The sequence below is a fragment of the Agelaius tricolor genome, unplaced genomic scaffold (assembly GCF_023055355.1).
Source record: "Agelaius tricolor isolate 1412-34295 unplaced genomic scaffold, bAgeTri1.0.p SCAF_4, whole genome shotgun sequence".
Taxonomy (NCBI): domain Eukaryota; kingdom Metazoa; phylum Chordata; class Aves; order Passeriformes; family Icteridae; genus Agelaius; species Agelaius tricolor.
This window is the reverse complement of record NW_027269264.1, coordinates 57,553,673-57,580,821: the sequence shown is the minus strand read 5'-3', so window position 1 is coordinate 57,580,821 and position 27,149 is coordinate 57,553,673. Positions and strand designations below refer to the sequence as shown.

The 27,149-nt window shown below is 52.2% G+C and overlaps 1 protein-coding gene across 1 annotated transcript in view; it reads right to left on the bottom strand.

The window, feature by feature from the left end:
- Positions 1-22,799, bottom strand: part of ME2 (malic enzyme 2) — a 37,390-nt gene extending 14,591 nt beyond the window's left edge. Inside the window, exons 1-9 of the mRNA XM_071425877.1 lie at positions 22,665-22,799; positions 15,218-15,358; positions 6,210-6,343; positions 4,760-4,909; positions 2,400-2,475; positions 1,875-2,036; positions 1,135-1,238; positions 745-854; positions 538-635 (exon numbers count right to left, since the gene is read on the bottom strand). Coding sequence (XP_071281978.1) covers positions 538-635; positions 745-854; positions 1,135-1,238; positions 1,875-2,036; positions 2,400-2,475; positions 4,760-4,909; positions 6,210-6,343; positions 15,218-15,325 — 942 coding nt within the window. The 5' untranslated portion in view covers positions 15,326-15,358; positions 22,665-22,799. The remainder of the gene's footprint in view (positions 1-537; positions 636-744; positions 855-1,134; positions 1,239-1,874; positions 2,037-2,399; positions 2,476-4,759; positions 4,910-6,209; positions 6,344-15,217; positions 15,359-22,664) is intronic.
- Between the last annotated feature and the right edge of the window lie 4,350 nt (positions 22,800-27,149).

Here is a 27,149-nt window from a genome sequence, read left to right as displayed (position 1 = left end):
TGTCCCCTCCCTGCAGGAGAAATGAGGCAGAGCAGGCCAATTACTGCCACCAGGCCTTTCCCCAGATGGAGAACTTCTCAGATAATGAAGTCATTTTGTCAGCACCACAGGAGCAATTGCGCTGATGCACCAAGGAGCACAGGGCTGCTCCTGGCACTGCAGCACCAGTAACTGGTGCCTGCTGCAAACTGAATCAATCACCTTGCTGAGAAGAACTCCCTGCACTTCCCTCCGGTGCTATAAAAATCAACAAGATGGTCTCACTACACCATGATTTTATGGTGAGCTTCCCTTCAAACACACACAAGTGCCTGGTGCTTTCTTCAAGGCTGTGCAGGGAAATGAAGAATGTGAATCCCTGCAAATGTTAAACACCTTTCACACAGTCCTGTTTAGGCAGAGTCCTTCCTGCTAATGCATTTTAGCTGGCCTTGTATGAAAAGCTCTGCAATGGGGTTCAGAGAAGGCAAATCTCCACAATGAGAAAGTACACATTTTAAGTATCTCTTGCTGCTCTGGGCTTTTAAGAGGACTCACCTCTCCTGCTCCAAGGAACAGCACTTTCTGGTCTGTGAGTGGTTTCCCAGTGGCTTTCTGGGCTGCCAGCAGTCCTGCCAAGGCCACTGAGGCTGTCCCTGTGAGAGCAGAGCAAATCTGAGGGCAGCTGAACACGTCTACATGGCAGGCTGTGGCTTTGGGAAGAGTTCCTGCAGGGATATTCAGGAACACAAACAAAGGGTGTACCTTGGATGTCGTCATTGAAAGTGCAGTACTTCTCTCTGTACTTCCTCAGGAACCGGAAAGCATTGTGGTTTCCAAAGTCCTCAAACTGGATGAGCGTGTTCTGGCCATACCTAGAGGGGATGGCAAACACCCCAACACTGCACAGAGGCAGGGGAGAGCAGCAGAGCCTGTAGCCCATCCAGCCCTTATCTGTGCAGCAGGCTGCCCTCAGGCAGAGCCCGGCAGCACTCTGCACCTCGCACAGATAGATAACCAGAGGCAGCGTGCTCCGGGTCACCGAGGAGGGACAGACAGGGGGGACAGACACACGGCCTGCCCCAGCCCCCGGCGCTCTCCTCATGCCCTGGGCGTCTGATCAGGGACAGCTGTGAGGGCTGCTCTGTGCCCTACCTGTCTGTGATGGCTTCCATGAACTCGTCGATCAGGTCATCGTAGACCTGCGAGCGGTCCCTCTTCTGGTACAGCCCCATGTAGAAGGGATCCTTCAGCAGGGTCTGCAGGGAACCAGCCAGGGAGAGAGCAGGGTGAGCCCCTTTCCCAGGGCACAGCCAGCGCAGCTCACACCCCACGTGCTGCAGGCACACAGCCCCAGCCTGCATCATCAGTGCTCTGCAATTTCAGCTGGCACTCGGCGCTGGTGATGGCTGCCTTTAAAACTGAACAAATCAATGCTGCGAACAATAAACTGCTTTAATAAATCTAATTCCCATTCCCAGCTTCTTAAAAGTCAGGTCAAAACTGACTGCCTGTTTTGCAGTGTTCCAGCATTCCAATTACTTCCAGATGCACCCTTTCATGGGCAAATCAATGGGCACTTTTAAATCACTGTACAGTGAACTCCAAACCTTTTACCTTTTGCATAAAATATTCGGCTTTATCTTAAATAACAGTGCTCAAAAAAAAAAAAAAAGGAAGAGAAAAACCCTAGAATCCTATAACTCCCTTTTCTAGGAACTCTTCCACTGCACCCTTTTCTCCAGGCAGGGTTGGGCTGTGTTTGCCTCTCCTGGGGTTCTCCTCACTTTTTGGGGGTATTCCTTTTGACCACAGCTTGCCCACATTCCCCAGTTATAGTATGGAATGTTTTTTTAAAAAAAAAAAAACAAAACATTTTTATAGTGGTAACTCACTGTGTTATCAGTCCCAACGTCGATGCACACAGGCAGGCATTTATCTGGGTGTATCCCTGCACAGGCTGTGTACAAACACAGCTTTCCCACTGGAATTCCCATCCCATACACCCCCAGGTCTCCAAGACCCAATATTCTTTCTCCATCAGTGACGACAACAGCCTGATGGGAAAAAAAAAAAGCAAAAAAACAACAGGTCAAATGATACATGATCACTGAAATTTATAAAGATTAGCTCAATAGCAGCTGTGTTTTTTTCCCCAGGTGAAAACTGAGGTATGTTTGTACAGTCAAACAATGAACAGATCATGAGGAATATTTTCCTCAACCCATAAACCTCACATTTAGGGTGAAACACTGATCTTCAAGATGTGCATTACCTTAATGAGCTGCATTCTGCCAGCATCACTAATGAGCCAAGAATGCATTACTTAATATTTATGTTTCCATCAAATAGTAGTAAATCTCAAAAGACTCAGCTGGGATGGAACAACAACTAGAAATTAAATCACACCATGACCATACCTTAACGTCATTCTCTGGCCAGTTGTTCACAATGGACCTAATGTGGCCTCTGTCTGAGATGGAAATAAATAATCCCCTGAAAGGAAAAAAAAAGCAAACCAAAAACCAGAAAAATTTTGTGGGTGACAATTAGAAATATGACCTTGCTTTTATAAAACTAAATGCCAAACAGGACAATTTAAAATTCAAAGTCTTACAGCTGCTGACATAAATTGCTCAAAGGACAATATCTGTTCCTGTTCCAGGGCAGGGACCTGAGGAACCCTGAACCAGCCCTCCTGTGCAGGGTGACACAGTGATGGGCCTGAGGAACCCCTGAACACTCCTGTGCAGGGTGACACAGTGATGGGCCTGAGGAACCCTGAACACTCCTGTGCAGGGTGACACAGTGATGGGCCTGAGGAACCCTGAACCAGCCCCCCTGTGCAGGGTGACACAGTGATGGGCCTGAGGAACCCTGAACACTCCTGTGCAGGGTGACACAGTGATGGGCCTGAGGAACCCTGAACCAGCCCCCCTGTGCAGGGTGACACAGTGATGGGCCTGAGGAACCCCTGAACCAGCCCTCGTGTGCAGGGTGACACAGTGATGGGCCTGAGGAACCCCTGAACACTCCTATGCAGGGTGACACAGTGATGGGTCTGAGGAACCCTGAACACTCCTGTGCAGGGTGACACAGTGATGGGCCTGAGGAACCCTGAACACTCCTGTGCAGGGTGACACAGTGATGGGCCTGAGGAACCCCTGAACCAGCCCTCCTGTGCAGGGTGACACAGTGATGGGCCTGAGGAACCCCTGAACACTCCTGTGCAGGGTGACACAGTGATGGGCCTGAGGAACCCCTGAACACTCCTGTGCAGGGTGACACAGTGATGGGCCTGAGGAACCCTGAACACTCCTGTGCAGGGTGACACAGTGATGGGCCTGAGGAACCCTGAACCAAACTGTGCAGGGTGACACAGTGATGGGCCTGAGGAACCCCTGAACACCCCTTTTGTGCAGGGTGACACAGTGATGGGTCTGAGGAACCCCTGAACCAGCCCTCATGTGCAGGGTGACACAGTGATGGGCCTGAGGAACACCTGAACACTCCTGTGCAGGGTGACACAGTGATGGGCCTGAGGAACCCTGAACCAGCCCTCCTGTGCAGGGTGACACAGTGATGGGCCTGAGGAACCCTGAACCAAACTGTGCAGGGTGACACAGTGATGGGCCTGAGGAATCCCTGAACACTCCTGTGCAGGGTGACACAGTGATGGGCCTGAGGAACCCTGAACCAGCCCTCCTGTGCAGGGTGACACAGTGATGGGCCTGAGGAACCCCTGAACACTCCTGTGCAGGGTGACACAGTGATGGGCCTGAGGAACCCTGAACACTCCTGTGCAGGGTGACACAGTGATGGTCCTGAGGAACCCTGAACACTCCTGTGCAGGGTGACACAGTGATGGGCCTGAGGAACCCCTGAACCAGCCCTCGTGTGCAGGGTGACACAGTGATGGGCCTGAGGAACCCCTGAACCAGCCCTCCTGTGCAGGGTGACACAGTGATGGGCCTGAGGAACCCCTGAACCCCCCTGTGCAGGGTGACACAGTGATGGGCCTGAGGAACCCCTGAACCCCCCTGTGCAGGGTGACACAGTGATGGGCCTGAGGAACCCCTGAACACTCCTCCTGTGCAAGGTGACACAGTGATGGGCCTGAGGAACCCCTGAACACTCCTGTGCAGGGTGACACAGTGATGGGCCTGAGGAACCCCTGAACCAGCCCTCCTGTGCAGGGTGACACAGTGATGGGCCTGAGGAACCCCTGAATCCCCCTTTTGTGCAGGGTGACACAGTGATGGGCCTGAGGAACCCTGAACCAGCCCTCGTGTGCAGGGTGACACAGTGATGGGCCTGAGGAACCCCTGAACACCCCTTTTTGTGCAGGGTGACACAGTGATGGGCCTGAGGAACCCCTGAAGCAGCCCTCAGCAGCAGGGCTGAGGGTGATGTCCATAAACCCCTTTCAATCTGCACTCCCTTCCAGAGGCCCTGTCCTGACACAGATCCTCAGAGCCATGGAAGGGACCCTGATTGCTGAGGAAATCCCCCCGCCCCGGAATTACAGATCTGTGTGGCATCCAGGAAGAGCTGGAAATGGGGCTGAAGCCCTGCGCTTGGGGTATCTGCGAGACCCATTTCCGTCTCCGCTTCCAAAGGTTTTGTTCCTCAATGTACCCTGTGTCCTGAGATATAGCTTAAGAGACTTCTACTGCCCTGACATGGCACAAGCTGCACCCGGATGAAAACGACACAAACCATTTGTGAATCTCGGGTGAGAAGGCAGAGGAAAGGACAAGAGCAGAGCGTGTGCCCTTACTTTGGTCTCCTGAAGATGTGTCCGTACTGGGAGCAGGCCAGGCCCACGGTGGGCGTGTACACAATGGGCATCAGCCGCTCAATGTCGTCCTGCAGCACCCTGTAGAACAGCTTCTCATTTCTCTCCTGGATGCCCATGATGTAGATGTACCTGTAATTGAGCAGCACAAGGAAAAGCACCCCTGGCTGTGTCCCACTCCTGCTGCTCCCTCGGGAAAGCGCCCTCTCCCCCAGTCAGGCTGGGAGCACCAGAGGGAAGCTGGGGAGGGAGCAGCAGTGAGATGGAAATGCTGCATGGACACACTGTGTGTGCTGGCAAGGGAATAATGACAAATGTGACTAAAGACAGCCCAGGGATTTACTGCAGGGAGTCTCAGCACCCTTGTAAGCAAAATATGGGAAATAATTTCCCATCCAGAAGATGTGTCCTGTGAATCCCAGCACCAACACGCGCGCAGCAAACTGAGCCCTACCAGAAGGCTCATTCTGAAGGATGTGCGTGGGGGCATAAATTAAATCTGAATTTCTGCAAAGTTACCCACCAATCTGCTGTGTATCAACCCAGACCCTGTCCTGCTGACCCAACGACATAAAGATAATGAATTAGCAATCTGCCTCAGGCTACAGCAGCTGGGCACTCGGCCAATACAGATGACAGGACTGCTTTGGACCAGCAAGTGACAGGCTGTGGATTTAAGAGCCATCCTTCAGCTCTGATGAGAACAAAAGAGCTTTGATGTGGCCCAAAAGCCATTCCAGCTCTCCTCCTGCCTGTGGGAGACTGCGTATTTTCACAGGCAGAGATACACAAAGATTATGTGAAAACAGTAATGGGATGCTAAAAACATGGCATCCAAAAAATAAAACACTGCAAAATCCTTTGCAGCTCACCAAACCAGTGTGTTAAGTAATAAAAGATATTAAAAAATACACATTATGAGACTTAAAAATTCTACTCTTGTAGTTTCCTTTTAGCAGGAACTACTGTCTATGTTAAATACTCGTTTTGGCATCTCAAACGCTCAGTTTACCTTCATTTTCACACATTTTTACAGACTGGGCTGGATGCCACCTGCTGTGCTCTAACGACCTGACACTCCATCTTACACATCACAGAAACACACGTGACGGGTTGCAGGCAGGTTTGCAGCTTTGTTACTGATTTTCACATGCTCTCTTTTGCTGTTCTATGAACATGGAGTATTAAAAAAAAAAAAAGAAGAAAAAGGAAAAGAAAAAGAAAAAAAAGCTTCCCAACCTCATTTGACTACGGGATGGAGGAAAGCAGTTTTCTGTGCCAAAGTGAAAGCAACATCCAAAAAGTGAAAACCCAGCGGAGGCACTGGAAACTTTGGTTACCCCCAGACAGTATTTTCCCATTTCCATCGTATTTCCAGCCCCCATATTCCCGCTCACTCGCACCACGGGGACAAGGCCGGAGCGGCGCTTACTTCTCCAAGGGGTCGGTCATTTTTGCCAAATTCTTGTGGAAGCGTAAGGCTTGGATGTCCTGCGTCTCTATTTTGGGCGGCAGGAGCCCCTGCAGCCCCAGCATCTGTCGCTCGTGGAGGGTGAAGGCCATGCCCTGGAAACGAGAGGTGAGCAGCAATCGTCAGTCCCTGCCCCAGCAACTCTGCACCCTGCTGCAAAGGGGTTCAGAGTGAAATAACAGCTGCTTGCTTTTGCAATTGTTCAGCTGTCACCCGGGCTGGTCCCTACAGTCACAGGCAGTAGCTGCACCTCAGATTTTTATCTCAGTTGCCCCATTTACTGCTTTTTTTCAGTAATACAGCCTGATGCCCGAGTTACTGAATTGCCCTAATGCTTCTATCAAGATCACAGTCCAACCCAAATACTTCATTTTCACTTAGGGATGGATCTAACCCATTTGTCTGCTACCAAAAAGCCTCATTGGTAGCAAATTAGAAGAGCTCAACTGCAAAAATTTCCCCCTCTTCTCCATTTGGGAGATGGAGAGTGGACAGAGTTTAAATTTATCGTTATTTAAATACTAATTTGAAACGTTTCTCAACCTTCAGATTCTAAATGCCAAGCTAAAAAAAAAAAAAAAAAAAGAAAAAGAAAAAGCTTTGTAAGGTTTGCCTTATGCCTTGTAATTACACTCCAAATTCCTCCTGCCCTCAGAAAGGTCAGAGAATCAGATGATCCTTGTGGAGGGGACCCACAAAGATCATCCGTGCTGAACTCCTCAACTGACTAGAAATAAAAATCAGTACTTTTCCATTGACAGTAAAGGCATCAATTCATACTAGAATAAAAATATTTTCACCTCTGCTTATGTGAGAACAGACTCTTCACAGGTATCTGTAGAACCCACACCCATTAACAAAAATTTCTAAAAAGAGTCCAGTTGAAGTTTAATTCATCATACCTGAATGGTTTCTAAACAATACTGCTTAGAGGAAAAAATCCTAATTACTATTTTTACATTATTTTTCTCTTTCCTGTTTAGGTCATATTTAATATCAGCTGTTTTGACTGCATTGACTAAAGCAGTGCACCTGCTTTCCTGTAGTGATTCTACACTAATCTTTACAGCAATAAAATACTTGAAGAGCTAGAAACTAAGAAAAAACAACAACACAAACCCAAAAACTTCACTGTTTTGCCCTCTTGCAGAAAATTTCAAGTACTTACCCTAAAATAAATCTGTTTATCTCTGTATTTATTTTCATGTCTGCCAACCTTTCATGTAACAGATTTGACACTAAATACTGATTTCAATTTAACCCTTCACTACTAGGACAGTAGAGCTTTTCTACAACTAGTCAGGAGTCATCTGCAAACCACTCTTTTCTTTTTTTCTTTCCCAGTCCAATTGCTAGTTTTCAGTATTCTTCCAATACTAAATACAAATACATTTCAGATGACAGTTCATTCTTCAAGTTTTTAACATTGCTGCTGGTTTTTTGATTTCTAATTGTTTTTTTGGTTTTTTTTTTTGGTGGGGTGTAACAGTCCCACTTTAGCCACTTTAGTGGTATTTTTTTCCCAAACACTGATCTGAATAACCCAACAGTTCCACGAAGAACACAACCATGTAAACAGAGAGAAACTGACACAAGAGAAGAACCCACAGAGTCATGCTCTGGGTGCTCTGAGGTTTTCCCTGTGTTGCAAAGGATTAGTTCCACTTCTGCATACTTCCAAGAAATACGAACTCTCTGCGAGCAGAAATGCAAGCTCCACATAAACTCCTCTCAGCCATCTTCCCTTTCCCTCGACACCCCTGGCTTGCTGCCCTCAGCAGTTTAATACCTTTAAAAGCAGTTAAGGCCCCCCAAAAGCAGCCCTTTCCCACACAAACTGCTGGCACTGCCAGTGGCTCAGGCCCCAAGGCCCAGCACAGCTGGCAAGCATTTGTAGCATGCTGACTTTTACTCTAGACACCACAGAAACACAAACGGTGCCAAAATATGTACAGTGTTTGGAGGAAGAAGAAGAGGAAAGGAAGAAGTTTAGTCTCTGGTCAGCAAGGGCACTGGAGTTTGCAGCCTGGGGAAGGCCAGGGCCCCCTCAGTGGAGTCACACTGGCTACACTGACATCTCACTGTAACCCCAGGGAAACGCCTCACGACCAAAACCTACATCCTCCCCTCCAGAGAGCCTCAAGTCCTGTAAAAACCGCAACTACCAAATTTATAATCTCTGCTATTACCGTGCCACCAGAACGTGGCTTTTCCCACTTCCCTGTAGAGTGGAACCTGTGTCCTTAAAACACCTGGGCCCCCAATAACGCCCAGGAGCCCCGAGCTTCGCTCCAAGCAGAACAGAGACCCTTCTTTATTCAGTTTATTCACACTCTTTCCTGTCTGTAGGGAATCTAGCTGTTCAGTGTCTCTGGAGTTACGGGATGGATTTGTAAGTGACACTAAGTACTTTCAGCTGTTGATTTACATGACAATTGCATCTTACCGTATTCAAAGAGGCTTTAATTTCTGCCTAGGCCTAAATCAGGAATCAGAATGACATCAGCCTTCACACAGAAATTCAGTCCTTGCTCCAACTGGAACAGAACAAGCTTAGTCCAGAGCAGTGAGATAAAACCCCTGAGTCCTTCTAACACTTGCAGTATCTTTGTCCATGACCATGAGCTTGTTTTGGATTTGGATTTGGATGTGGATTTGCGATTGCCCTGCAGTATCTCCCAGAATGGAGCTGCAGTATCACACGCCCAGCACCCTTCCAGCCAGCCCCAAAAGATCAGGTGCACAGCCAGACCCAGGGGATCACGGGCACAGCCAGACCCAGGGATCAGGGGCACAGCCAGACCCAGGGATCAGGGGCAGAGTCAGACCCAGGGGATCAGGGGGCAGAGTCAGACCCAGGGGATCAGGGGCACAGCCAGACCCAGGGGATCAGGGGCACAGCCAGACCCAGGGGATCAGGGGCAGAGTCAGACCCAGGGGATCAGGGGCACAGCCAGACCCAGGGATCAGGGGCACAGTCAGACCCAGGGGATCAGGGGACAGACTCAGACCCAGGGCATCAGGGGCAGAGTCAGACCCAGGGATCAGGGGCACAGCCAGCCCTGGGAGATCAGGGGCACAGCCAGACCCAGGGGATCAGGGGCAGAGTCAGACCCAGGGCATCAGGGGCACAGTCAGACCCAGGGATCAGGGGCACAGCCAGCCCTGGGAGATCAGGGGCACAGCCAGACCCAGGGGATCAGGGGCACAGTCAGACCCAGGGCATCAGGGGCACAGCCAGCCCCGGGAGATCAGGGGCAGAGTCATACCCAGGGGATCGGGGCACAGCCAGCCCCGGGAGATCAGTGAGATCACTCAGCCCACGCAGCCAGCACCGATTGCTCAAAGGCACACAGAAACCCATACCTAAGGCCCAAGCTCACCCCAGCTTTCCCTGGGATTAAGAGTTTAAGCACTCCCACGGTCTGGGTGTAAGCAGCAGGGATCACTGTTTGCAGGCCGGTGTCTCTCCCCAGGTGCTCTGTGCTGACTTTCACTGCCATCAGCCTCCTTAATCCTTTTCTCAGCTCAGGACAAGCAGGGGTCATCTCCGGGCCAGCACAGACAAAGCAGGGAGCGCACCCAGGAGGGAGCCCAGCACACCTCAAAGCCCACAGATTAATTAATTAACACTCCACGGGCAAATTCACCGCCACAAAACCAACCTTCTGCTGGGAAGGGGGAATGAAAAATGCTATTGGAGTGAAATGCTGATGCTATTTTAGTTAAGACAAGCTCACGCTGAGCCACCATGAACTTCAATCCACAAACTCTGGCACTGGGACTTCGCAGCAACTGGGCTCCATCACACAAAGCCCGTGCTGCTATAAATACCAGCACACACAAATTCTAGCTGCGTGCCTTGCATGGAGCAGCCTGGATGCAGGATTTTTATAGCACCACTAAGTAAGTAATTCTCAGAGGTTTCCAAGCAGAGAAGTAGTAGTGGTGGTAAGCCTTCCCTGCCCGCAGTCTTGCAGCCACATCTATGAGAGTGTACCTTTTAACCAACCATAAATGCTCTCACAGACAGCAAAAACCCCATCCAGGGACCCTGACAAAGATGTACATACAGTTCATATCCAAACATGCCACTGCTTGGAAAATTAGTTACTCATGAGATTTAAAAAAAGCTTTCCTCGTAACTCCTAGTAATTGTTAGAACAGATTCAGCAGGGAGCACAGCCTCTGAAGCAGCATCATAAACATCTTGAAAACAAAGTAGATTTTATGTTGGATTGCGGGCTGCTTCCCTTGACTTTGCTCCCTTGGGCTAAACACAAAGTTCACTATTGCACAAGATGCCTCCACTGGAAATTAATAAAGTTCATTCATAAGAATCAAAGGTGTCTTTGCTATCTCTAGCAGAGAATAAAAGTTTATGAGAACAGAAAATCTCTCCTGATTTCTTTCCTCCTTCATTTTTAAGCTGGGTTCTCTCCCGTTGCTCTCCCAGAGCACAGCCCGTACCCCGGCGGGTGTGGCTGGCACAGCAGGGCAATGCACTGTGACACAGCCCGGACCCCAGGGCAGCTCCGAGCCTTCTCACACTGCCTCTCTCTCCAGGCAAAGGTGCCCCAGCTCCCTCTGCAAGGTGGAGCGCCACCACTGCGGGCTGGCTGGCGACCCACAGCTGCCGGGGGCAGCTGGCAGCACTCCCCTGCAGAAGAGGGGAAAGCCAGGAGCAGAAGGGCTCCACTCCCTGCCAAGGAAGTGGCCCAGCCTCTCCCGGGTGCATTTCCATGGGCGCCACGGCAGAGCTGCGCACTGCGAGTCCTGAGCACCACGACTGCAGTGGGATATCCCTGGGGATGCGGCTGCTCCTGCTCTCCTCAAGGGCATTAATCCCACGGGGAGCACCCCCAGGCAGTGCCCTTCCTCCACCCGCCACCCCCAGCCCAGAGGTGCTGAGCACAACACCTGCTCCAAGGCAAATGAGGCTGGGTACCCTCCCACCACCTTTGCACCTGGTTACAGATTAAACAGCTCCGTGTGCCAGGTGTAATTCCTTCTGAGAGCACACAGATCTCAGGGAAGCTGATAAAACCTGCAGGTGCGCGGCCAGGCCGGCTCCATCCAAGAGCCCCTCCATGTCCAAACCACTTGGGCAGGACACAGACCTGTCCTGGGACTTTTGGGCTGGGGGAGTGTGCTCAGTTTCTGTCATTTTCCTGCCTTCTGGGGTCTTTCCTCCTCGCTGACCACAAACTGATAGCAACGTTTCAAGCACTGCACTTCTTAAAAATGATCACCATCTGCATTCCCTCCCCACATCCTGTTTATCCTGGCTTCCCCAGGAAGGCACAGGGGCACTGTGTATTCCATGCCCTGGCTGCTCAACACAGCTGGCTAAGCCTGAATCTAAAATGTATTAAAATAAATGAAATGTGTCAAGCCAGCATGGTGAGAAAGGGCAGTGCAAGGGAACACCTACTTTTACATCTTCAAGCTCATACAATCCTTTCTTTACACTCTCTTGTGCTGTCCCTTTTATTTTGTCAAAATAGCTTTGACTTTGTTTGGGTTTTTTCTGTTTATTTTTTATTCTGAGTGGGAAATGTACGGTTAGGGTATTTGTGGTCAGGTACAAGCTTGCTAAGAAAATTGCCTCTTTATGCAAAAGTAAATTTATCACAGTTTCTGCGGTTTCTGGAAGCATTCTGGAAGCCATGCATGAAAATAAATTGGGCTGAAAAAGCTGTGAATGAACACAGATGAAACTGTGAGCAAAATATAACATATGAGAAGATGGCCATCTGCATGAAAGATAAGACCCTGGCAAAATTCCTCAGGATCAGTCTGGGATTATTAACCTGCCACCAGTGGATGTTTCTTTAACATTTATCACGTATTTCCATGCACGTATCTATTGCCATTCCAGGCAGATACATGCACACAAATATGTGCATATGTAAATCCTAAAGGTACCTGCTGAAGCCAGAATTTTGAGAGGCACTGTCGGTGCAGGAGGAGTTTTTGGACATCAGCAGGGATTTCCCCAAGGAAAGGGAGGTCAGGAACTGGAACTGCCCAGGGAGATGTTGGAGTGCCCATCCCTGGAGGTGTCCAAGGAGGGCCTGGATGTGGCACTGAGAGCTCTGGGCTGGGTGACAAGGTGGGGATCGGGTGACAGGCTAGACTCGATGGCTGGGAGGGCTTTTCCAACCCCAGGGATTCTGTGATAACAGTCCCGAGGAAGAGTCACGGAAAACGGGGTAATGGAACCCACAGCACAAAATACCATCACCCTTCTTCACCAAAATAACCAACTAAAATAACCAACCGAAGTACAGGAAGTGTCGCCAACTATGCAGTGACAAATTTTCTGCAAGCTGCAGAAAACAAACACGCAGATAACGTTACAGGTCATGTGCTTCCAGTGGAGACAAGAACACTCTGACGGCACTCCACGTGGCAGAGCAGACATCCCCAGTCAGGGATCTTGTCCTCCCGCATCGCTTGCTCTGTGCTGGAAGAACAAACCCTGCCCCATCTCAGGCCCTGCACCCTACCAGTGATGATTTAATTGCCAGCACTAAACCACGGAGATTGTCCTCACAGTGCTCTAAGCAAGCTGAAAATGCTGCCTGGGCACAGCAGGGACCCCCGGCAGAACAGGAGGTGCTGCAGCCAATTAACTGCACTGGAAGGCCAGTCAGGGAGCAGCAGCCACACAGCACACAGGGCTCTGAGGCAGGAGCACGCCACAGCAGCTGCTGGCTGCAGCACTGAGATGGCCCAGAGAGCTCACTGCCTCCTTGAGCCACCCTGACAACGAACACCTCCAACCTGCCCTTCAAACACCAAAACCCGAACCAGCCGGCGCAGATGTGTGTCCGCCTGCAACACACGGCTCAGGGTGGGCAAGGAGAGAAACACACACAGAGTTCAACACACAGCTCAGGGTGGGCAAGGAGAGAAACACACACAGCCCAACACACAGCTCAGGGTGGGCAAGGAGAGAAACACACACAGAGTTCAACACACAGCTCAGGGTGGGCAAGGAGAGAAACACACACAGAGTTCAACACACAGCTCAGGGTGGGCAAGGAAAGAAACACACACAGCCCAACACATGGCTCAGGGTGGGCAAGGAGAGAAACACACACAGCCCAACACATGGCTCAGGGTGGGCAAGGAAAGAAACACACACAGAGTTCAACACACAGCTCAGGGTGGGCAAGGAGAGAAACACACACAGCCCAACACACGGCTCAGGGTGGGCAAGGAGAGAAACACACACAGCCCAACACACGGCTCAGGGTGGGCAAGGAAAGAAAAACAATTCTTATCTGTAAGATAAAAACCTGCTCCAGTGGCAAAGAGCAACAGATAAGTTTGCACAAGGGTGAGGGCTGGTTCCTGCCCCTGATGCTGTCCTTCTGCAGCTCTTGTTTTAGGGACACGTGCCTTAGGGGAGACCAAATGTTCTGCAGGGTTGATAGAGGATGTAAAAATTAAATCTAATCAAGCAAAACATGATAACCTCAACAAGCTGACAGCAAGAAATAACACCCTTTATCTGTTTCTGTACATAGATAATATATCTATCTATCTATACACAAGTGAGGCACAGGGGGTAAAGTACTTGGTGTGTTGTTTAATGAATCATTTATGTCTTTGCTGAATATCCAAAATGCATTTCCATACAGATACTGCATCCAGCAGTATCACTCAGTGAGCTTTCTGATCATTCCAACAGGCGTCAGCAGGAAGGACGGGCTGATACAGCAGAGACAAACTAATGCACAACGGGGTTCCCTCTCACAGTGTAACTTCTTGGAGGCATTGAAATATTCACAAAATCAATTGCCATTAACTAGAAGCTCCCTACTCCCTTCTACTCCCCAAGAAAAAAAATTGTGCGCAGTCTAGCTGAGAATTCCAGGGTTAAAAAAAAAAATGGAAGGATATTGCCACTAGAAAAACAGTAAGAAATGACTTATTGTTCTTGTTTCAGAATACTATTGCATAATCAGCATTTGGAAAAGCTTACAGGGGTTGAAGTAATTTCCATGGCCATGTCAAAGTCTTTAGAACTCAGGAAGTCTTGAGGCAGTCTGATCTTGACAAATCACACCAATCTACTCTTTTCTCTTTCCCTGACACAGCAATCTCAGCTTCAGTTTTGCAGACAGCCAGTCTCTACCTTCCACAGCTCTCTCTCCCTCTCTAGGCGGCCTGGATTCATGCAGGATTGAGGCATCTTGCACTCTGCTGTCCAAGGCAGAAAGGGAAGGGTAGAATAACCCAGCCCCACTGCTCAGGAAGTGCCCTGAGCAGAGACAGGGCAAATGTCAGAGACAGGCAGACTTGTCGCCTTTCTTGACCACTTCAGACATCTTGGACCAGCCACCAAAAGCTCTCATCTGATTTCTTACCAGTTTTAATTTACACATTAATGGCTGCAAGATTCCTGAAGGGCACTATGACTCCAGTGGGGAAAAAAAACAAAACAAAAGAGGTTGAGGATGGGCTTGTGCAAACAGGAACAGTTTTGTGAAGGGAACAAAATGCTACTTTCTTAGAAGTTTGCCCCAAAGCATGGAATTAACACGATATCTGTACCTCCCAGTCAGCTCCCACCAAGGTTTATTTTTAGATGCTCTTTCAGACTCTGCAGAGGGATATTTCTCAGGTGATGTGGCTCAGCCCCAGCTCTCAGTGTCCCAGGAAAGGGCGAGGGCTAGGACAGAGAGGCTAACGCTTCCTGTGGTTAGTGGATTCAGAGTTAACTTTTGCAAACTTTCAGGTCAGTCCCTCTCCCTGCTAAAGCTCTGCCTGGGCTCAGCAGTGCCAGCAGCCCCTCGTGTGCCCAGGGCAGCCCTGGCAGCGAGGACAGAGCCGGGCTGGCCGGAGCAGCGGGGCAGGAGCTGCTGCCTGCCCCCCGCCCCGCTCTGGCTGTGTCAGAGCGCAGGACCATCGGCAGACACAGGTCGGACAGACAGACAGACAGGACACAGACCCACCTTGTTGGTGCGCGGGTTGAGCATGAGTGGCTTGCCCTTCTCCTTGGTGTGCAGGCTGCGCCGCGCCATCGCGCAGGGCACCACGGCCGCGCGCAGTCGGGACAGCATCCTCCTCCTCCTCCTCCTCCTCCTCCGGAGCACCTGGCGGGGCAAAGGCAGCACTGAGGCACCCACAGAACCAGCGGAGCCCCTGAAACAGCCACTGTGGGCAAAGGCAGCACCCAGGCACCCACAGAGCCCCTGAAACAGCCACTGTGGGCAAAGGCAGCACTGAGGCACCCACAGAGCCCCTGAAACACCCACTGCGGGCAAAGGCAGCACTCAGGCACCCACAGAGCCCCTGAAACACCCACTGTGGGCAAAGGCAGCACTCAGGCACCCACAGAGCCCCTGAAACACCCACTGTAGGCAAAGGCAGCACTCAGGCACCCACAGAGCCCCTGAAACACCCACTGTGGGCACAGGCAGCACTCAGGCACCCACGGAGCCCCCGACACAGCCACTGTGGGCAAAGGCAGCACTCAGGCACCCACAGAGCCCCTGAAACACCCACTGTGGGCAAAGGCAGCACTCAGGCACCCACAGAGCCCCTGAAACACCCACTGTGGGCACAGGCAGCACTCAGGCACCCACGGAGCCCCTGAAACACCCACTGTGGGCACAGGCAGCACTCAGGCACCCACAGAGCCCCTGAAACACCCACTGTGGGCAAAGGCAGCACTCAGGAACCCACAGAGCCCCTGAAACACCCACTGTGGGCACAGGCAGCACTCAGGCACCCACAGAGCCCCCGACACAGCCACTGTGGGCACAGGCAGCACTCAGGCACCCACGGAGCCAGCAGAGCCCCCGACACAGCCACTGCGGGCTCCTGGTGCCACAGAGAAGCACCTGCAGCGTGAGACCCCTTCTAACACCAGGAAGCAACAGCCCAAATCTGCCCTGCGGCAGCCAGGAGGAGGGAAAGGACGGAAGGGCTCGCTCGGAGAGCCGAGAGCACAGAGTGGAGGGAACGCAGGGATCCTGCCAGCAGAGCAGAAATGCCAGCAGGGACTTCAGCTGTCCCTGGTGACCCGTGGGACCGGCACTGGCGCAAATGGCAGCCAGGACAGCACAGCCTGGGCAGGTGCAGCCACGAAATCCCCACTGAGATCCTCTGGAGCTCTCCAACAACAAAATCTCCTGGCCTGGACAAAAGGAGATTCTCTGCTGGCCTGGAGAGAAGCTGTGTCTGTCAGCATACTGAAACCCCGCTACAACAAAATGTGGAATTAAAATGGCCAAAAACTCCACTGATCTGTGGATTCCAGGCTCAGACTTTTACACTTCCAAACTTTAAAAATAGTTTAAAAAAAACTTTATTTTCAGAGTCTATATCCTTCAAAGTAAAGGATGCTCCCCTAAAAAAAATTAAAAATTGTTAATATAACTCAAGTTCTAATCCTGACAGGTGTTAGCAACTCTTGGACTCATTTTACTCCATTACTGATCACAAGCTCTTTGGAGAAGAAATTACCATTTATCACACGCTCGTATAAGGCAGGACCAGCAGGGAACGTGCAGTGGGGATCTCTGGAATCCCAAAGATTGTTTCACTGAGCCAGAGAGACAACGGGAAGCAGGGCAGGACCTCACCAGGACCAAGGTCTGTGTGGTGACACAGGGAGGGGACACGCCAGCCAGGCCAGCAGGGGACAGGAGAGGGGACCCGTCACCCCCCGGCCCAGCTCCACACTCACAGCCCAGACAGGCAGGGACAGGGAAGCAGGGCATGAGATATTTTTAAGGAATGAAATGATGCATGGCCTGCATTTTTAATTTCTTCCAGATGGGAGACAAAATTGAATTAAGGAACAAAACTTCATTATCTTAAATATCGCCTGAATACTTTAGAAGACCTGCTCTAATCAAATTTGCACATAATCAGCTTTTAAGATGGCAGACTGGTCTTACAAGTTACAATCTGAGGATTTTCTTGAATATCTTTCCAAGCATTAAAAAAACAGGCAAACATTTAACATTTTTCATCATCAGTTATGCCCGAGTTTCTCTTCTGCCCACTACAGAGCGTAGAGAGAAGCTGCTCTGCATCCGGACGCAGCCCTTCCCCTCAACCTTCACTTGTTTGTTGAGGCCTGTGAATGACAGAAGTTCCACTCAAACCCCCTGTGCTGATTTGTTTTGGGGTAAAGACCATAAATTTGCTGCGTGGAGTGGGACAGGAGGCAGGGGAGGAAGCCTTGCCAGCAGCACCAACAAATGCAGCCTCGAACGTGCTCGTTCCTCCCCAAACCTGCTGGTGGTGGAGTGAGCACTCGGGAAATCAGGATCAGACTCGGGAAATTAATTCTGTGCTGCAAAACACATTAATTCCAGATCAGTTTTAGCTGGTTTTAGTTCTGGTTGCTCACTCGCCATCCCCCCAGGGCTGCAGGTCCATCTCCCCTTTTTGGCAGGGGAGCCCAGAACGGGTCTGTGACACAGCAAACCCCATCCCAGAGCACTCCCAAACAGCAAACCCCATCCCAGTGTCACAGCAAACCCCATCCCAGAGTCCCATCAGCCTGGGGCCACCGTGGCGTCAACCTGCCACCAGCAAACACCTCAAACAAGCAATTAAAAAGTAGGACAAGCACCACACCCTACCAAACTCTAATTAAATTTAAATTACTTTGGTGCAATTAATGAGCATTGAAGAACCAAACAAGATTGTGGCCCAGATTCACCTGAACTTGATCAATTAACTCTAATCAACGAGGCAGAGGGGGAAAGGCTTTTCAGAGGTGATACAAATCTTGTTTTCCTCCTGACGTGTGAGAGAGGAGACTTGCTCCTCTCCGAGGTGTTACACCAGCACCTAAAATTATTCTCTTGATGGAGGTATCTCAGATTCATAAAAGGGGAGAATCAAGTTTCATTTTCCACTGAGCCCTCTGTTTAGATCCAAGCGATATGATCCCAGTTAATTTATATCCACCACAAAACCTGACTGGGCACTCAGCCCCGAGCTCTCCCACCCCTGCTCTTCCCATTGTTCCCTGTTTGTTTCCTCTCCCATTCTGCACGTTTGCCTCAACTCCTTTTGTCACAGACTTTTGAATGTGGTTCAGCAAGGGCTTGCCTCCCAAACACACCCTGCCCCGACCCCACGAAGCAGGAAATCCTCTCCCATGCCCATGTTGCTCTGCAGGGCTGCCAGCAGCTCTGCCCCAGGGCCGTGGCTCTCTGTGACCCAGCCCAGCTCTGCTGGCACCCGTGGGCAAGGACAAAGGGACACGAAGCCTCACGCTCTGTGGCTCGCATCTGCTGGGGAGCCCCAGGAAAACGTCTGGGGGAAAGGTCCCCAAAAGGGCCCCAAGCCACCTCCTGGTTTCAAGGAGATGGAAGGGCTGAACTGTGCTGCTGTCTGGGGAGGCTTTAATATGGTTGGTGATGGGTTTGTAGGAGAGAGGCCAGGCCTGAGAGGGTGGTAGTAAAACCATAAAAAAAGGAGAGATCATTTTGGCAGTAGAGGCTGACAGAGAATCCCAGAGTGGTTTGGGTGGGAAGAGACCTCAAAGCTCATCCAGTGCCACCCCCTGCCATGTGCAGGGATCCCTTCCACTGTCCCAGGCTGCTCCAAGCCCCATCCAGCCTGGCCCTGGACACTGCCAGGGATCCAGGGGCAGCCCCAGCTGCTCTGGGCACCCTGGGCCAGGGCCTGCCCACCCTCCCAGCCAGCAATTCCTAATTGCCAAGAGCCCAAAATCTGTGCCTGCCCTCTGGCACTGGGAGCCATGGCCTGGCTGCTGTCCCTGCAGGCCTTGTCCCCAGTCCCTGTGCAGCTCTGCTGGAGCCCCTGGAGGCCCTGGCAGGGGCTCTGAGGTGTCCCTGGAGCCTTCTCTTGTGCAGCTGAGCAGCCCCAGCTGTGCCAGGCTGGCTCCAGAGCAGAGGGGCTCCAGCCCTGGCAGCAGCTCCGTGGGGGAGGGATGAGAACTGGGGGAAAGAGCAGCACCTGCCACGCTGTGAAAACACACGGAGAGGACTGAGGCTGGGCAATGTCCTGTGAGGAACACAGCAGAATGGAATGAGGAATAAATTCCTGCCCAAGCCTGTGTCAGCATAACCAGGATCTCTGCTCACCCTTCGGTGCCTGGCAATGGTGAGAGCTACACAAGACTGTGGAGCACCTCCAGACTGAGCCCAGCACAGCTGGGAATTTTTGAGTTGCTGTGTCACAAATTAAGGGGATTAAATCCTTCAGCACTGCAGAGGACAGCTCCCTGCTGTGCCTTATCAGGAGGCATCTGCCCAGGTCAAACTAATTACCAATACGCACAAGCGCCCTTATCTGGGAGCAAATGTTCTCCTGCTCCAATTATGGATTTGTTAAATGGCAAAACTTACTTTTAAGGGAAAGGTTCGTCACGCTCTTAAAAGGCAGAATTAGGCTGGCCAGAGAGTCGGGAAGCTGAGAGCCAATTAAAGCGAGGCCAGCTTCAATTAGTGCCGGGCTGCCTGACCCGTGGGTCTCCCCTCAGTGCCAAGGGGCGCCTGTCCCTGCACAGCAGCTCCTGCTGCATGACTCTGCAGCCTGCCTTCAGTTCGAGGGCTCGGGAAACACAAATGCATCTCCAGCGCTCCTGAAATCCTGTGCCAGTGGTTTCTTCCAGCCTGTCTTTCATGCACAGAAACTGACCCGTGTTGAGGAGCTTTTCTGTATTGACAAGCTGAAATCATTAATTCAAGGCCACGGAGGCCCCACAGGATTTCCAATCTTTAAGGCCTCAACCATTTCTAAGCCAACAGACATTGTCTCCTATGCCCCCACAGCCATCCCTCTGTGAGCCTGCACCACCTCAGGTCTGGAGTGGATGCACCATGCACTCTATTTTCTTTTTTTTTATTTTTTTTTTTTTCATTAATAATCAGCCCAGCCTGGCCCACCCAAGCATGACACAAACCAGGCACGCTCTAGCCGGCTTCATCACTTCAGCAATGATAAAGCAGTCTAAAATTATTACACGAGGCGAGCACGGGCTGTAAGTGTGTCTCCCCACGAGACCTGCACTAAAGAAAGCAGCTCTCCCTGCACCCACCACCCTTCAGCAGGACATGGAGATGCTTTTGTTCCAGAACAGGGGCATCCCAGGAGGGAGGAGCACGCGGCTCTGCACAGCAGCTCCGCGCCCCCGCCTCCCTGAGCTGCCCAGATGCTACTGCTGAGCAAAGCCAGCAGGAAACGGCGGCGGCAAAGCTGCTCCAGGCTCCCTCCAGCAAAGTCCTGGGCCACCGCTTTAGAGGGCATTTCTAAGGCACCTTGAGATCTGCAGATTAAAAGGAACAGTCAGGGGCAGAAATTACTAATTAAGTGTTTGGCAGAGGCGGGCGGGTTATTTTGGAAGCAGATCTTTAGCATATTGGAATTGCTTTTTTTCCCTTTTATCGGCCAGCTCAACAGGAAGAAAAGTTAGGTGTGGAGAGCACTCAGGCAGAGTAAGCAAGCTCACCACTCCAGGCTGGAAACATTCACTAAACAAAGCACACTCAGGTGAACTTGGATGGAAATTATTTCAGAACTTTCCTAAAAAGAGTATTTGTCAATTACTGTAATTTACAGTACTATCAGACCTCTTGCAGCACGAGCAGAAAGCGGGGCTGAATTGTTTGGTATTGGGGTCTTGGTGGGTAGCAGCTCTTTCCAGACAACATCAGAGAGCTGTATTTTCATACATTTACTGACCTAAATATTCTGATTCTTAAGCACCAGAAAGTCCATTATCTTTTACTGTGGAAACTGCAGCAGCACTATTTCTGGCCAGGTCTGACAAGGTGTATTCAAATTCTTGATTTATTTTTATTTGTGTAACTAGGAGGGCTACTGGTGGTAAAGGTAAGGACAAAGACCTCACGCTAAAAGCCCTCAGAACAGGAGGAACAGCAGAAAGGTACTCATGCTCTGTTCTGGAGAGCCGGCACGCCCCTCTGCTGGAGCTGCTCGACTCAGAAACACTGATTTATTTTTTTGGGTACAGGTTGTAGGGGGGACAAGGATGTTCCCAACAACTGCTGCATTTACAAATGGGAGCTCTTTGTGGGAAAGCAGCTCAGCCCAGAGCACAGAGAAGCCGAGCTGCTGGTAGCTCAGTGCAACCTCTTACAAACCTCAGCGTGTGCTGGCTTTAAAAAGAAATACCCCACCTAAACTACAGAAGAACCTGAGAACCTATCCATGCACCACGGGCTGCCAGTGCTGCTCCAGCTGCAGGGAAGGTGCGGGCACCACTCGTAAAGATGAGCGTTCAATTAGTGCTCACTCAACCACGGCGTGCTACCCCGCAACTTTGACAGCCTCTGCCTTAGTTTGCGGAGCAAAAAGCTCCAAATCTTGCCTGCACTCAAGCTGCTGACTCACAAGCCACCGCACAGGATTATCAGAACTTCCCTCCTGTGACTGTAACACACAGTTTCTTCTAAAATACAGGCTCGGGTTAAATTTCTACAGATGTTATAGCCTCTAATAAGGCATTAGACACTGCTGGCTGCACACAGACGGGCCACCTGCAGAGCTGCACATTCTGCCCAGCTCTTTCATTTGCCCATATGTAAATTACAGGTACATAGAAAACCTCCCTTTGATGTTCACTACTTCTTGGAATTACCAACACAAACACACCAAATAACCGACATTTGGTGGTTTTGATCTTGCTTGGCTGCAAGACTGTCCTTTTTCACCGACTCTTTATCAATGTGCTGTAAGTTTGGTTTGGTTTTTCTCCTGTTAATTATGAGATTCTTGCCATGACACAACACCCCGGGTTGCTCAGACAACACCCGTTAGTCAGTATTTTTTAGCGGAGCCAGCGACGGCGGCGTGTCAGCCACGGCCGCTCGGCTGAAGGAGCAGCCAGGAGGCCAAACCCAAACAGCAACTCCGGAGTGCCGGGCGGCGCTTCCTGCTCCAAGGCCGCGCCAGCTGCTCCGCTCCTTCCCAACTTTCACTCTCCGGGGCCGCGGGGAAGTTGAGGGCAGGTCGGGCCCGGCGCGGGGGGGCGGCAGGAGCGGCTGGGCCCGCTGGGTGGGCGCTCCCCGCGGCCTCGGGCAGCTCCCGGCGGGCGGGCTGGCAGCTCCATTTGTCACCGTCCTGGCAGGGGTAAACACGCACGGGCGCAGCCGGGGCTGCTTCCCCCGGCTCCTCGCGGGCACCTCCGCACCTGCCGCAGGGCCCGGCGCTGCCTCCGCCGCAGGCCGAGCCGCGGGGCCTCGCACCGCCGTGCTGCTGCTTTGGCACTACCCCCCGCGGGGCCGGGCCGGGGACACGGAGCATCCCGAGCGGGCTACATCCCCTCCCCGCGCCCGGGCGGCCTCCAGCCCCTCAGAACGCCCCGTAGACACGGGTTTATAAAGAGAGAGAGAGGCCTGTGGTGCGCCGCCGCAGTTGTATAATTGTTACCAGAACGGGATCTACCTCCTCCTGCGGCTGCTGCCCGCTGAGCGATGCCGGCCGAGGACCTGTTCCTACTGAGCGAGAACAGCGCCCGCCCGCCGGAGCTGCGTCGACCGCAGAACCCGCCACTGAATGGAGCCTACACCGAGGCGCCGGGGAGGGACACCCCGGGAGGCGGGTGTTGGTCGTGACTGACAACTCCTGCAACCAATAGAAAGGAAGGAAGCTCGCCGGCGGCCGTGGCGTTTGGCCAATGAACGTTTTATCCCGCCTCCGCAGAGGGGAAAGGGGGACAGGCACGGCGGGGTGGGATCTGTCACAGGTTAATTGGACTGGTCAGCCAGCCAATCAGCGAGGAGGGGCGGGGCGAGGGGCGGGACTGGGGATGGGAGTGTGACGGAACTGGGAACGTGAGGAGAACGTGAGGGGACAGGAATGGGAATGGGGAACGGAGAACGTGAGGGGACGGGAATGGGAATGGGGAACGAGAAACGTGAGGGCAACGTGAGGGGACAGGAATGGGAATGGGGAACGGAGAACGCGAGGGGACGGGAATGGGAATGGGGAACGGGGAACGTGAGGGCAACGTGAGTGGAACGTGAGGGGACAGGAATGGGAATGGGGAACGGAGAACGCGAGGGGACGGGAATGGGAATGGGGAACGGGGAACGTGAGGGCAACGTGAGTGGAACGTGAGGGGACAGGAATGGGAATGGGGAACGGAGAACGCGAGGGGACGGGAATGGGAATGGGGAACGGGGAACAGGGAACGTGGGGGGACGGGAATGGCAATGGCAATGGGGAGCGAGGAATGTGAGGGCAACGTGAGGGGAACGTGAGGGGACGGGAATGGGGGAATGGGGAACGGAGAATGCGAGGGGACGGGAATGGGAATGGGAATGGGGAACGAGGAACGTGAGGGGAACGTGAGGGGACGGCAGTGGCAATGGGGAAGGGGGAACGTGAAGGGACAGGATTGGCAATGGGGAACGGGGAACGTGAGGGGACGGGAATGGCAATGGGAATGGGGAACGGGGAACAGGGAATGTGAGAGGACAGGATTGGCAACAGGGAACGTGAGAGGATGGGAATGGCAATGGGAATGGGGAACGTGAGGGGACAGGATTGGCAATGGGGAACCGGGAATGTGAGGGGATGGCAATGGGGAATGAGAAACATGAGGGGACGGGAATGGTAATGGCAATGGGGAATGGGGAATTTGAGGAATGTGAGAGCATGGGAAATGGGAATGGGGAACATGAAGGGACAGGATCCATGAGGGGTTGGAAGCCATAATAAGATGGAGATCTGTGAGGGGATGGGGCTGTGAAGGGCTGGGAGCTGTGAGGAACTGGGGTCCATAAGGGGACAGGGCTCTGAGGAACTGGGGTCCATAAGGGGACAGGCCTGTGAGGAGCCTAGGTCCATAAGGGGACAGGGCTGTGAGGAACTGGGGTCTGTAAGGGGACAGGGCTGTGACGAACTGGGGTCTGTAAGGGGACAGGGCTCTGAGGAGCTGGGGTCCGTGAGGGGACAGGGCTGTGAGGAACTGGGGTCCATAAGGGGACAGGGCTCTGAGGAGCTGGGGTCCATAAGGGGACAGGGCTCTGAGGAGCTGGGGTCCATAAGGAGCCTGGGTCCATGAGCAGACAGGGCTGTGAGTGCCGTGTGGCAGCCAGGACAGTGGGGACCGTGGCTCCTGCTGTGGAGGAGGCTGAGGGGGAAAGGCAAAGCAGGAGGAAGGAGCAGACAGCAGGGACAGGGAATGTGGTCACTCCACACAGAGTTCCATGTGGCAACATGGAAGCTGCTCCCAGTGGCCAGGGCCACCGTGCTGGATGCCCTGCATGGAACAGGGCTCCTCAAAACATGCAGGGCCACAGCGCTGAGGTAAGCCCTGCCTGATCTGCTGCCTCACGGGGCCTGGAGGGCTGGCATACCCTTGGACTCAAACAGAGGGCTTGGCAGAAATCATCGAGGCAGATAATACTGCAGGTCAGCACTGAAATTGCAGAAGAAAAGAGCAAAACCACTACTTTTCACAATAACACTGGGCTGTTTGTCCTCACAATGGACAGTGGAAGTGATACCCATCCTCAGCTCAGCCTCCACAGAGTTTAGAGAGAGAAAGCACAGGGGTGTGAAACACGGCAGCTCAGCCCATCCCAGCCTTCGTCTGCCTCCTCTCCAGGCCAAACTCAGATGTTTTCCAGTGCTGCAGATGTTGAGATTGTTAATCACAGAATCCTGGAATGGTTTGGGTTGGACAAGAGCTTCAATCTCATCCATGGGCAGGGACACCTTCCACTGTCCCAGGCTGCTCCAAGCCCCATCCAGCCTGGCCCTGGGCACTGCCAGGGATCCAGGGGCAGGCACGGCTGCTCTGGGCACCCTGGGCCAGGGCCTGCCCACCCTCCCAGCCAACAATTCCATCCCAATACCCCATCTCATGCTCGCCACTTCCAGTTAAAAAGAGAATTTTTTCTTTTAACAAGAACTTTTATTAAGTAAGAATTTTAATTCTCTGCCACCGGCACTGAACATGATTTAAATAGTTTGATGTACGAAGGAGCACGGTGCAGTTAAAAGAAGCAGAGTCACTATAGTAACAGTATCAGATATGTAAACCTACTTAATCAAAACCCCCTCTCCTAATTATGATTTTGAGGCCTGTCATGAGGAGCACATTCAGCTGCTTTCCCTCTCCCCTCCCTGTCAGCATGACTGTGGCTGGTTTGAAACGTTTCTGAATAATGCTGCTCTGCACCTATCAACAAAAGAGATTGCAAAAATAACCTGCAAGGTCACGCCTTTGTGCCAGGCTAAAAATAGCCCAAATTGGAGGCATTTAAAAATGCCTGGCATCCTACCCAAATTGCATAAATCACTCCTGCTGTAAACCTGTGTCACTCCAGGCCTGTGGAGGATATTCCCCAGGATCACCTAATGAGCAGCTGGGGCCTTGCTGGAACAGGCTGTGCAGCACTTTGTTGTGAGAGGATGGCTGCCTGGAGAGCTGGGCTGTGATTAGTCACAGCAGAGGAAAACCTGCACCCCAGGGGCTGCCCGGAGCTCCCAGCAGCGGGGCTGGAGGCAGGACAGCCGTCACTTCCAGCCCCGTGCCTCTGCTGTGGTTCACTCCCAAATCCAGGCTCCAAGCCTTTCCCAAGGCACAGGTCGCTCTGTGCCCCAGCGTGGCCCCAGCTGCCTCGGGGACAGCAGGACGTGGAATCACAGAACCATTTGGGTTGGAGAAGCCCTCACACCCTCAGTCCAACCACTGCTCCCCCAGCACTGCCAGGGCCACCACCTGTCCCCAAGTGCCACATCCACACGGCTCAAGGGATGGGGTCTCACCAGCTGTGCCAGGGCTGGACAGCCCTTTCCATTGGGAAATTCCTGCTGCTGTCCACCCTGAGCCTGCCCTGGCCCAGCCTGAGGCCGCTCCCTCTGCTCCTGTCCCTGTTCCCTGGGAGCACAGCCCGACCCCCCCGGCTGTGCCCTCCTGTCAGGAGCTGTGCAGAGCCACAAGGGCCCCCTGAGCCTCCTTTGCTCCAGGCTCAGCCCCTGCCCAGCTCCCTCAGCCTCTCCTGGGGCTCCAGACCCTGCCCAGCTGTCCCAGCCCCTCGGTGTCTCTCTCTGTGAGTCTCAGAACCCGAGGAGCAGCTGCTCCTCCCTCCTCCGCAGGGCTTTTATCACCGTATTTGGTGCTCTCTCGGGAGTTTCCCCTGGCACACGGAGCTCTGCCGCTCTGCCGCCGCCCAGAGAAGAGCCGTGGAGCTGCTGCTGGGCTCTGTAAGTCCATCCAGCTCGGAGCTGCCACCCCGCCGGGCTGGGCCGGAGCAGCCTCCACGAGGGGTGGGAATTCATTCACAAATTCCTAACGCAGCAGACGGCTGTTTCATGATCACTCCACCTTTCATGTGTGCACACAGGCCGTTGCATTTTACTGCGGTTCCCTTCCAGAGGGGGGCCAGTGGTTTGTGCTAAATTAAAACTCCCAAAAATCATCACTGTTTGAAGGTGGTTCTCTTAAATCACACCAAGGTGGTTTCTTAAGTCACTTCCACCATCCTAAAACTGTATTCTATTTCTCTTTGTGGTCTTCCTAGGCTTCTGGCCACCTTCTGCTTGTTTTTTGTCTCTTTGCTGAAGAGAATTTCCTTTTTTTCTCCATTTTTTTTCGTGACAAACCACAGTGGTTTTAACCACTTAATCACTGATAAAGTACACAGAAGACTTTTGTTCCCCATCTTTGACATAGTTATGACTCTCCCCTCCATAACATTTTCAGTTTTTCAAGTATCTTATTTAAAGTATCATCACCAGCACTGGACCCTGTGTTCTTGTTTTCCCTGTCACTGATCCTTGATGCAAATAACCAAACCAAAGTAATCTCTGTTCTAGTTGCCTAGATCTGTCCTTTCATTCCTTCCATGGTGCCTCACTGTCACTCCCACAAACTCACTGATAATGCAGCTCTGTGTGTGTACAGCTGATACAGAA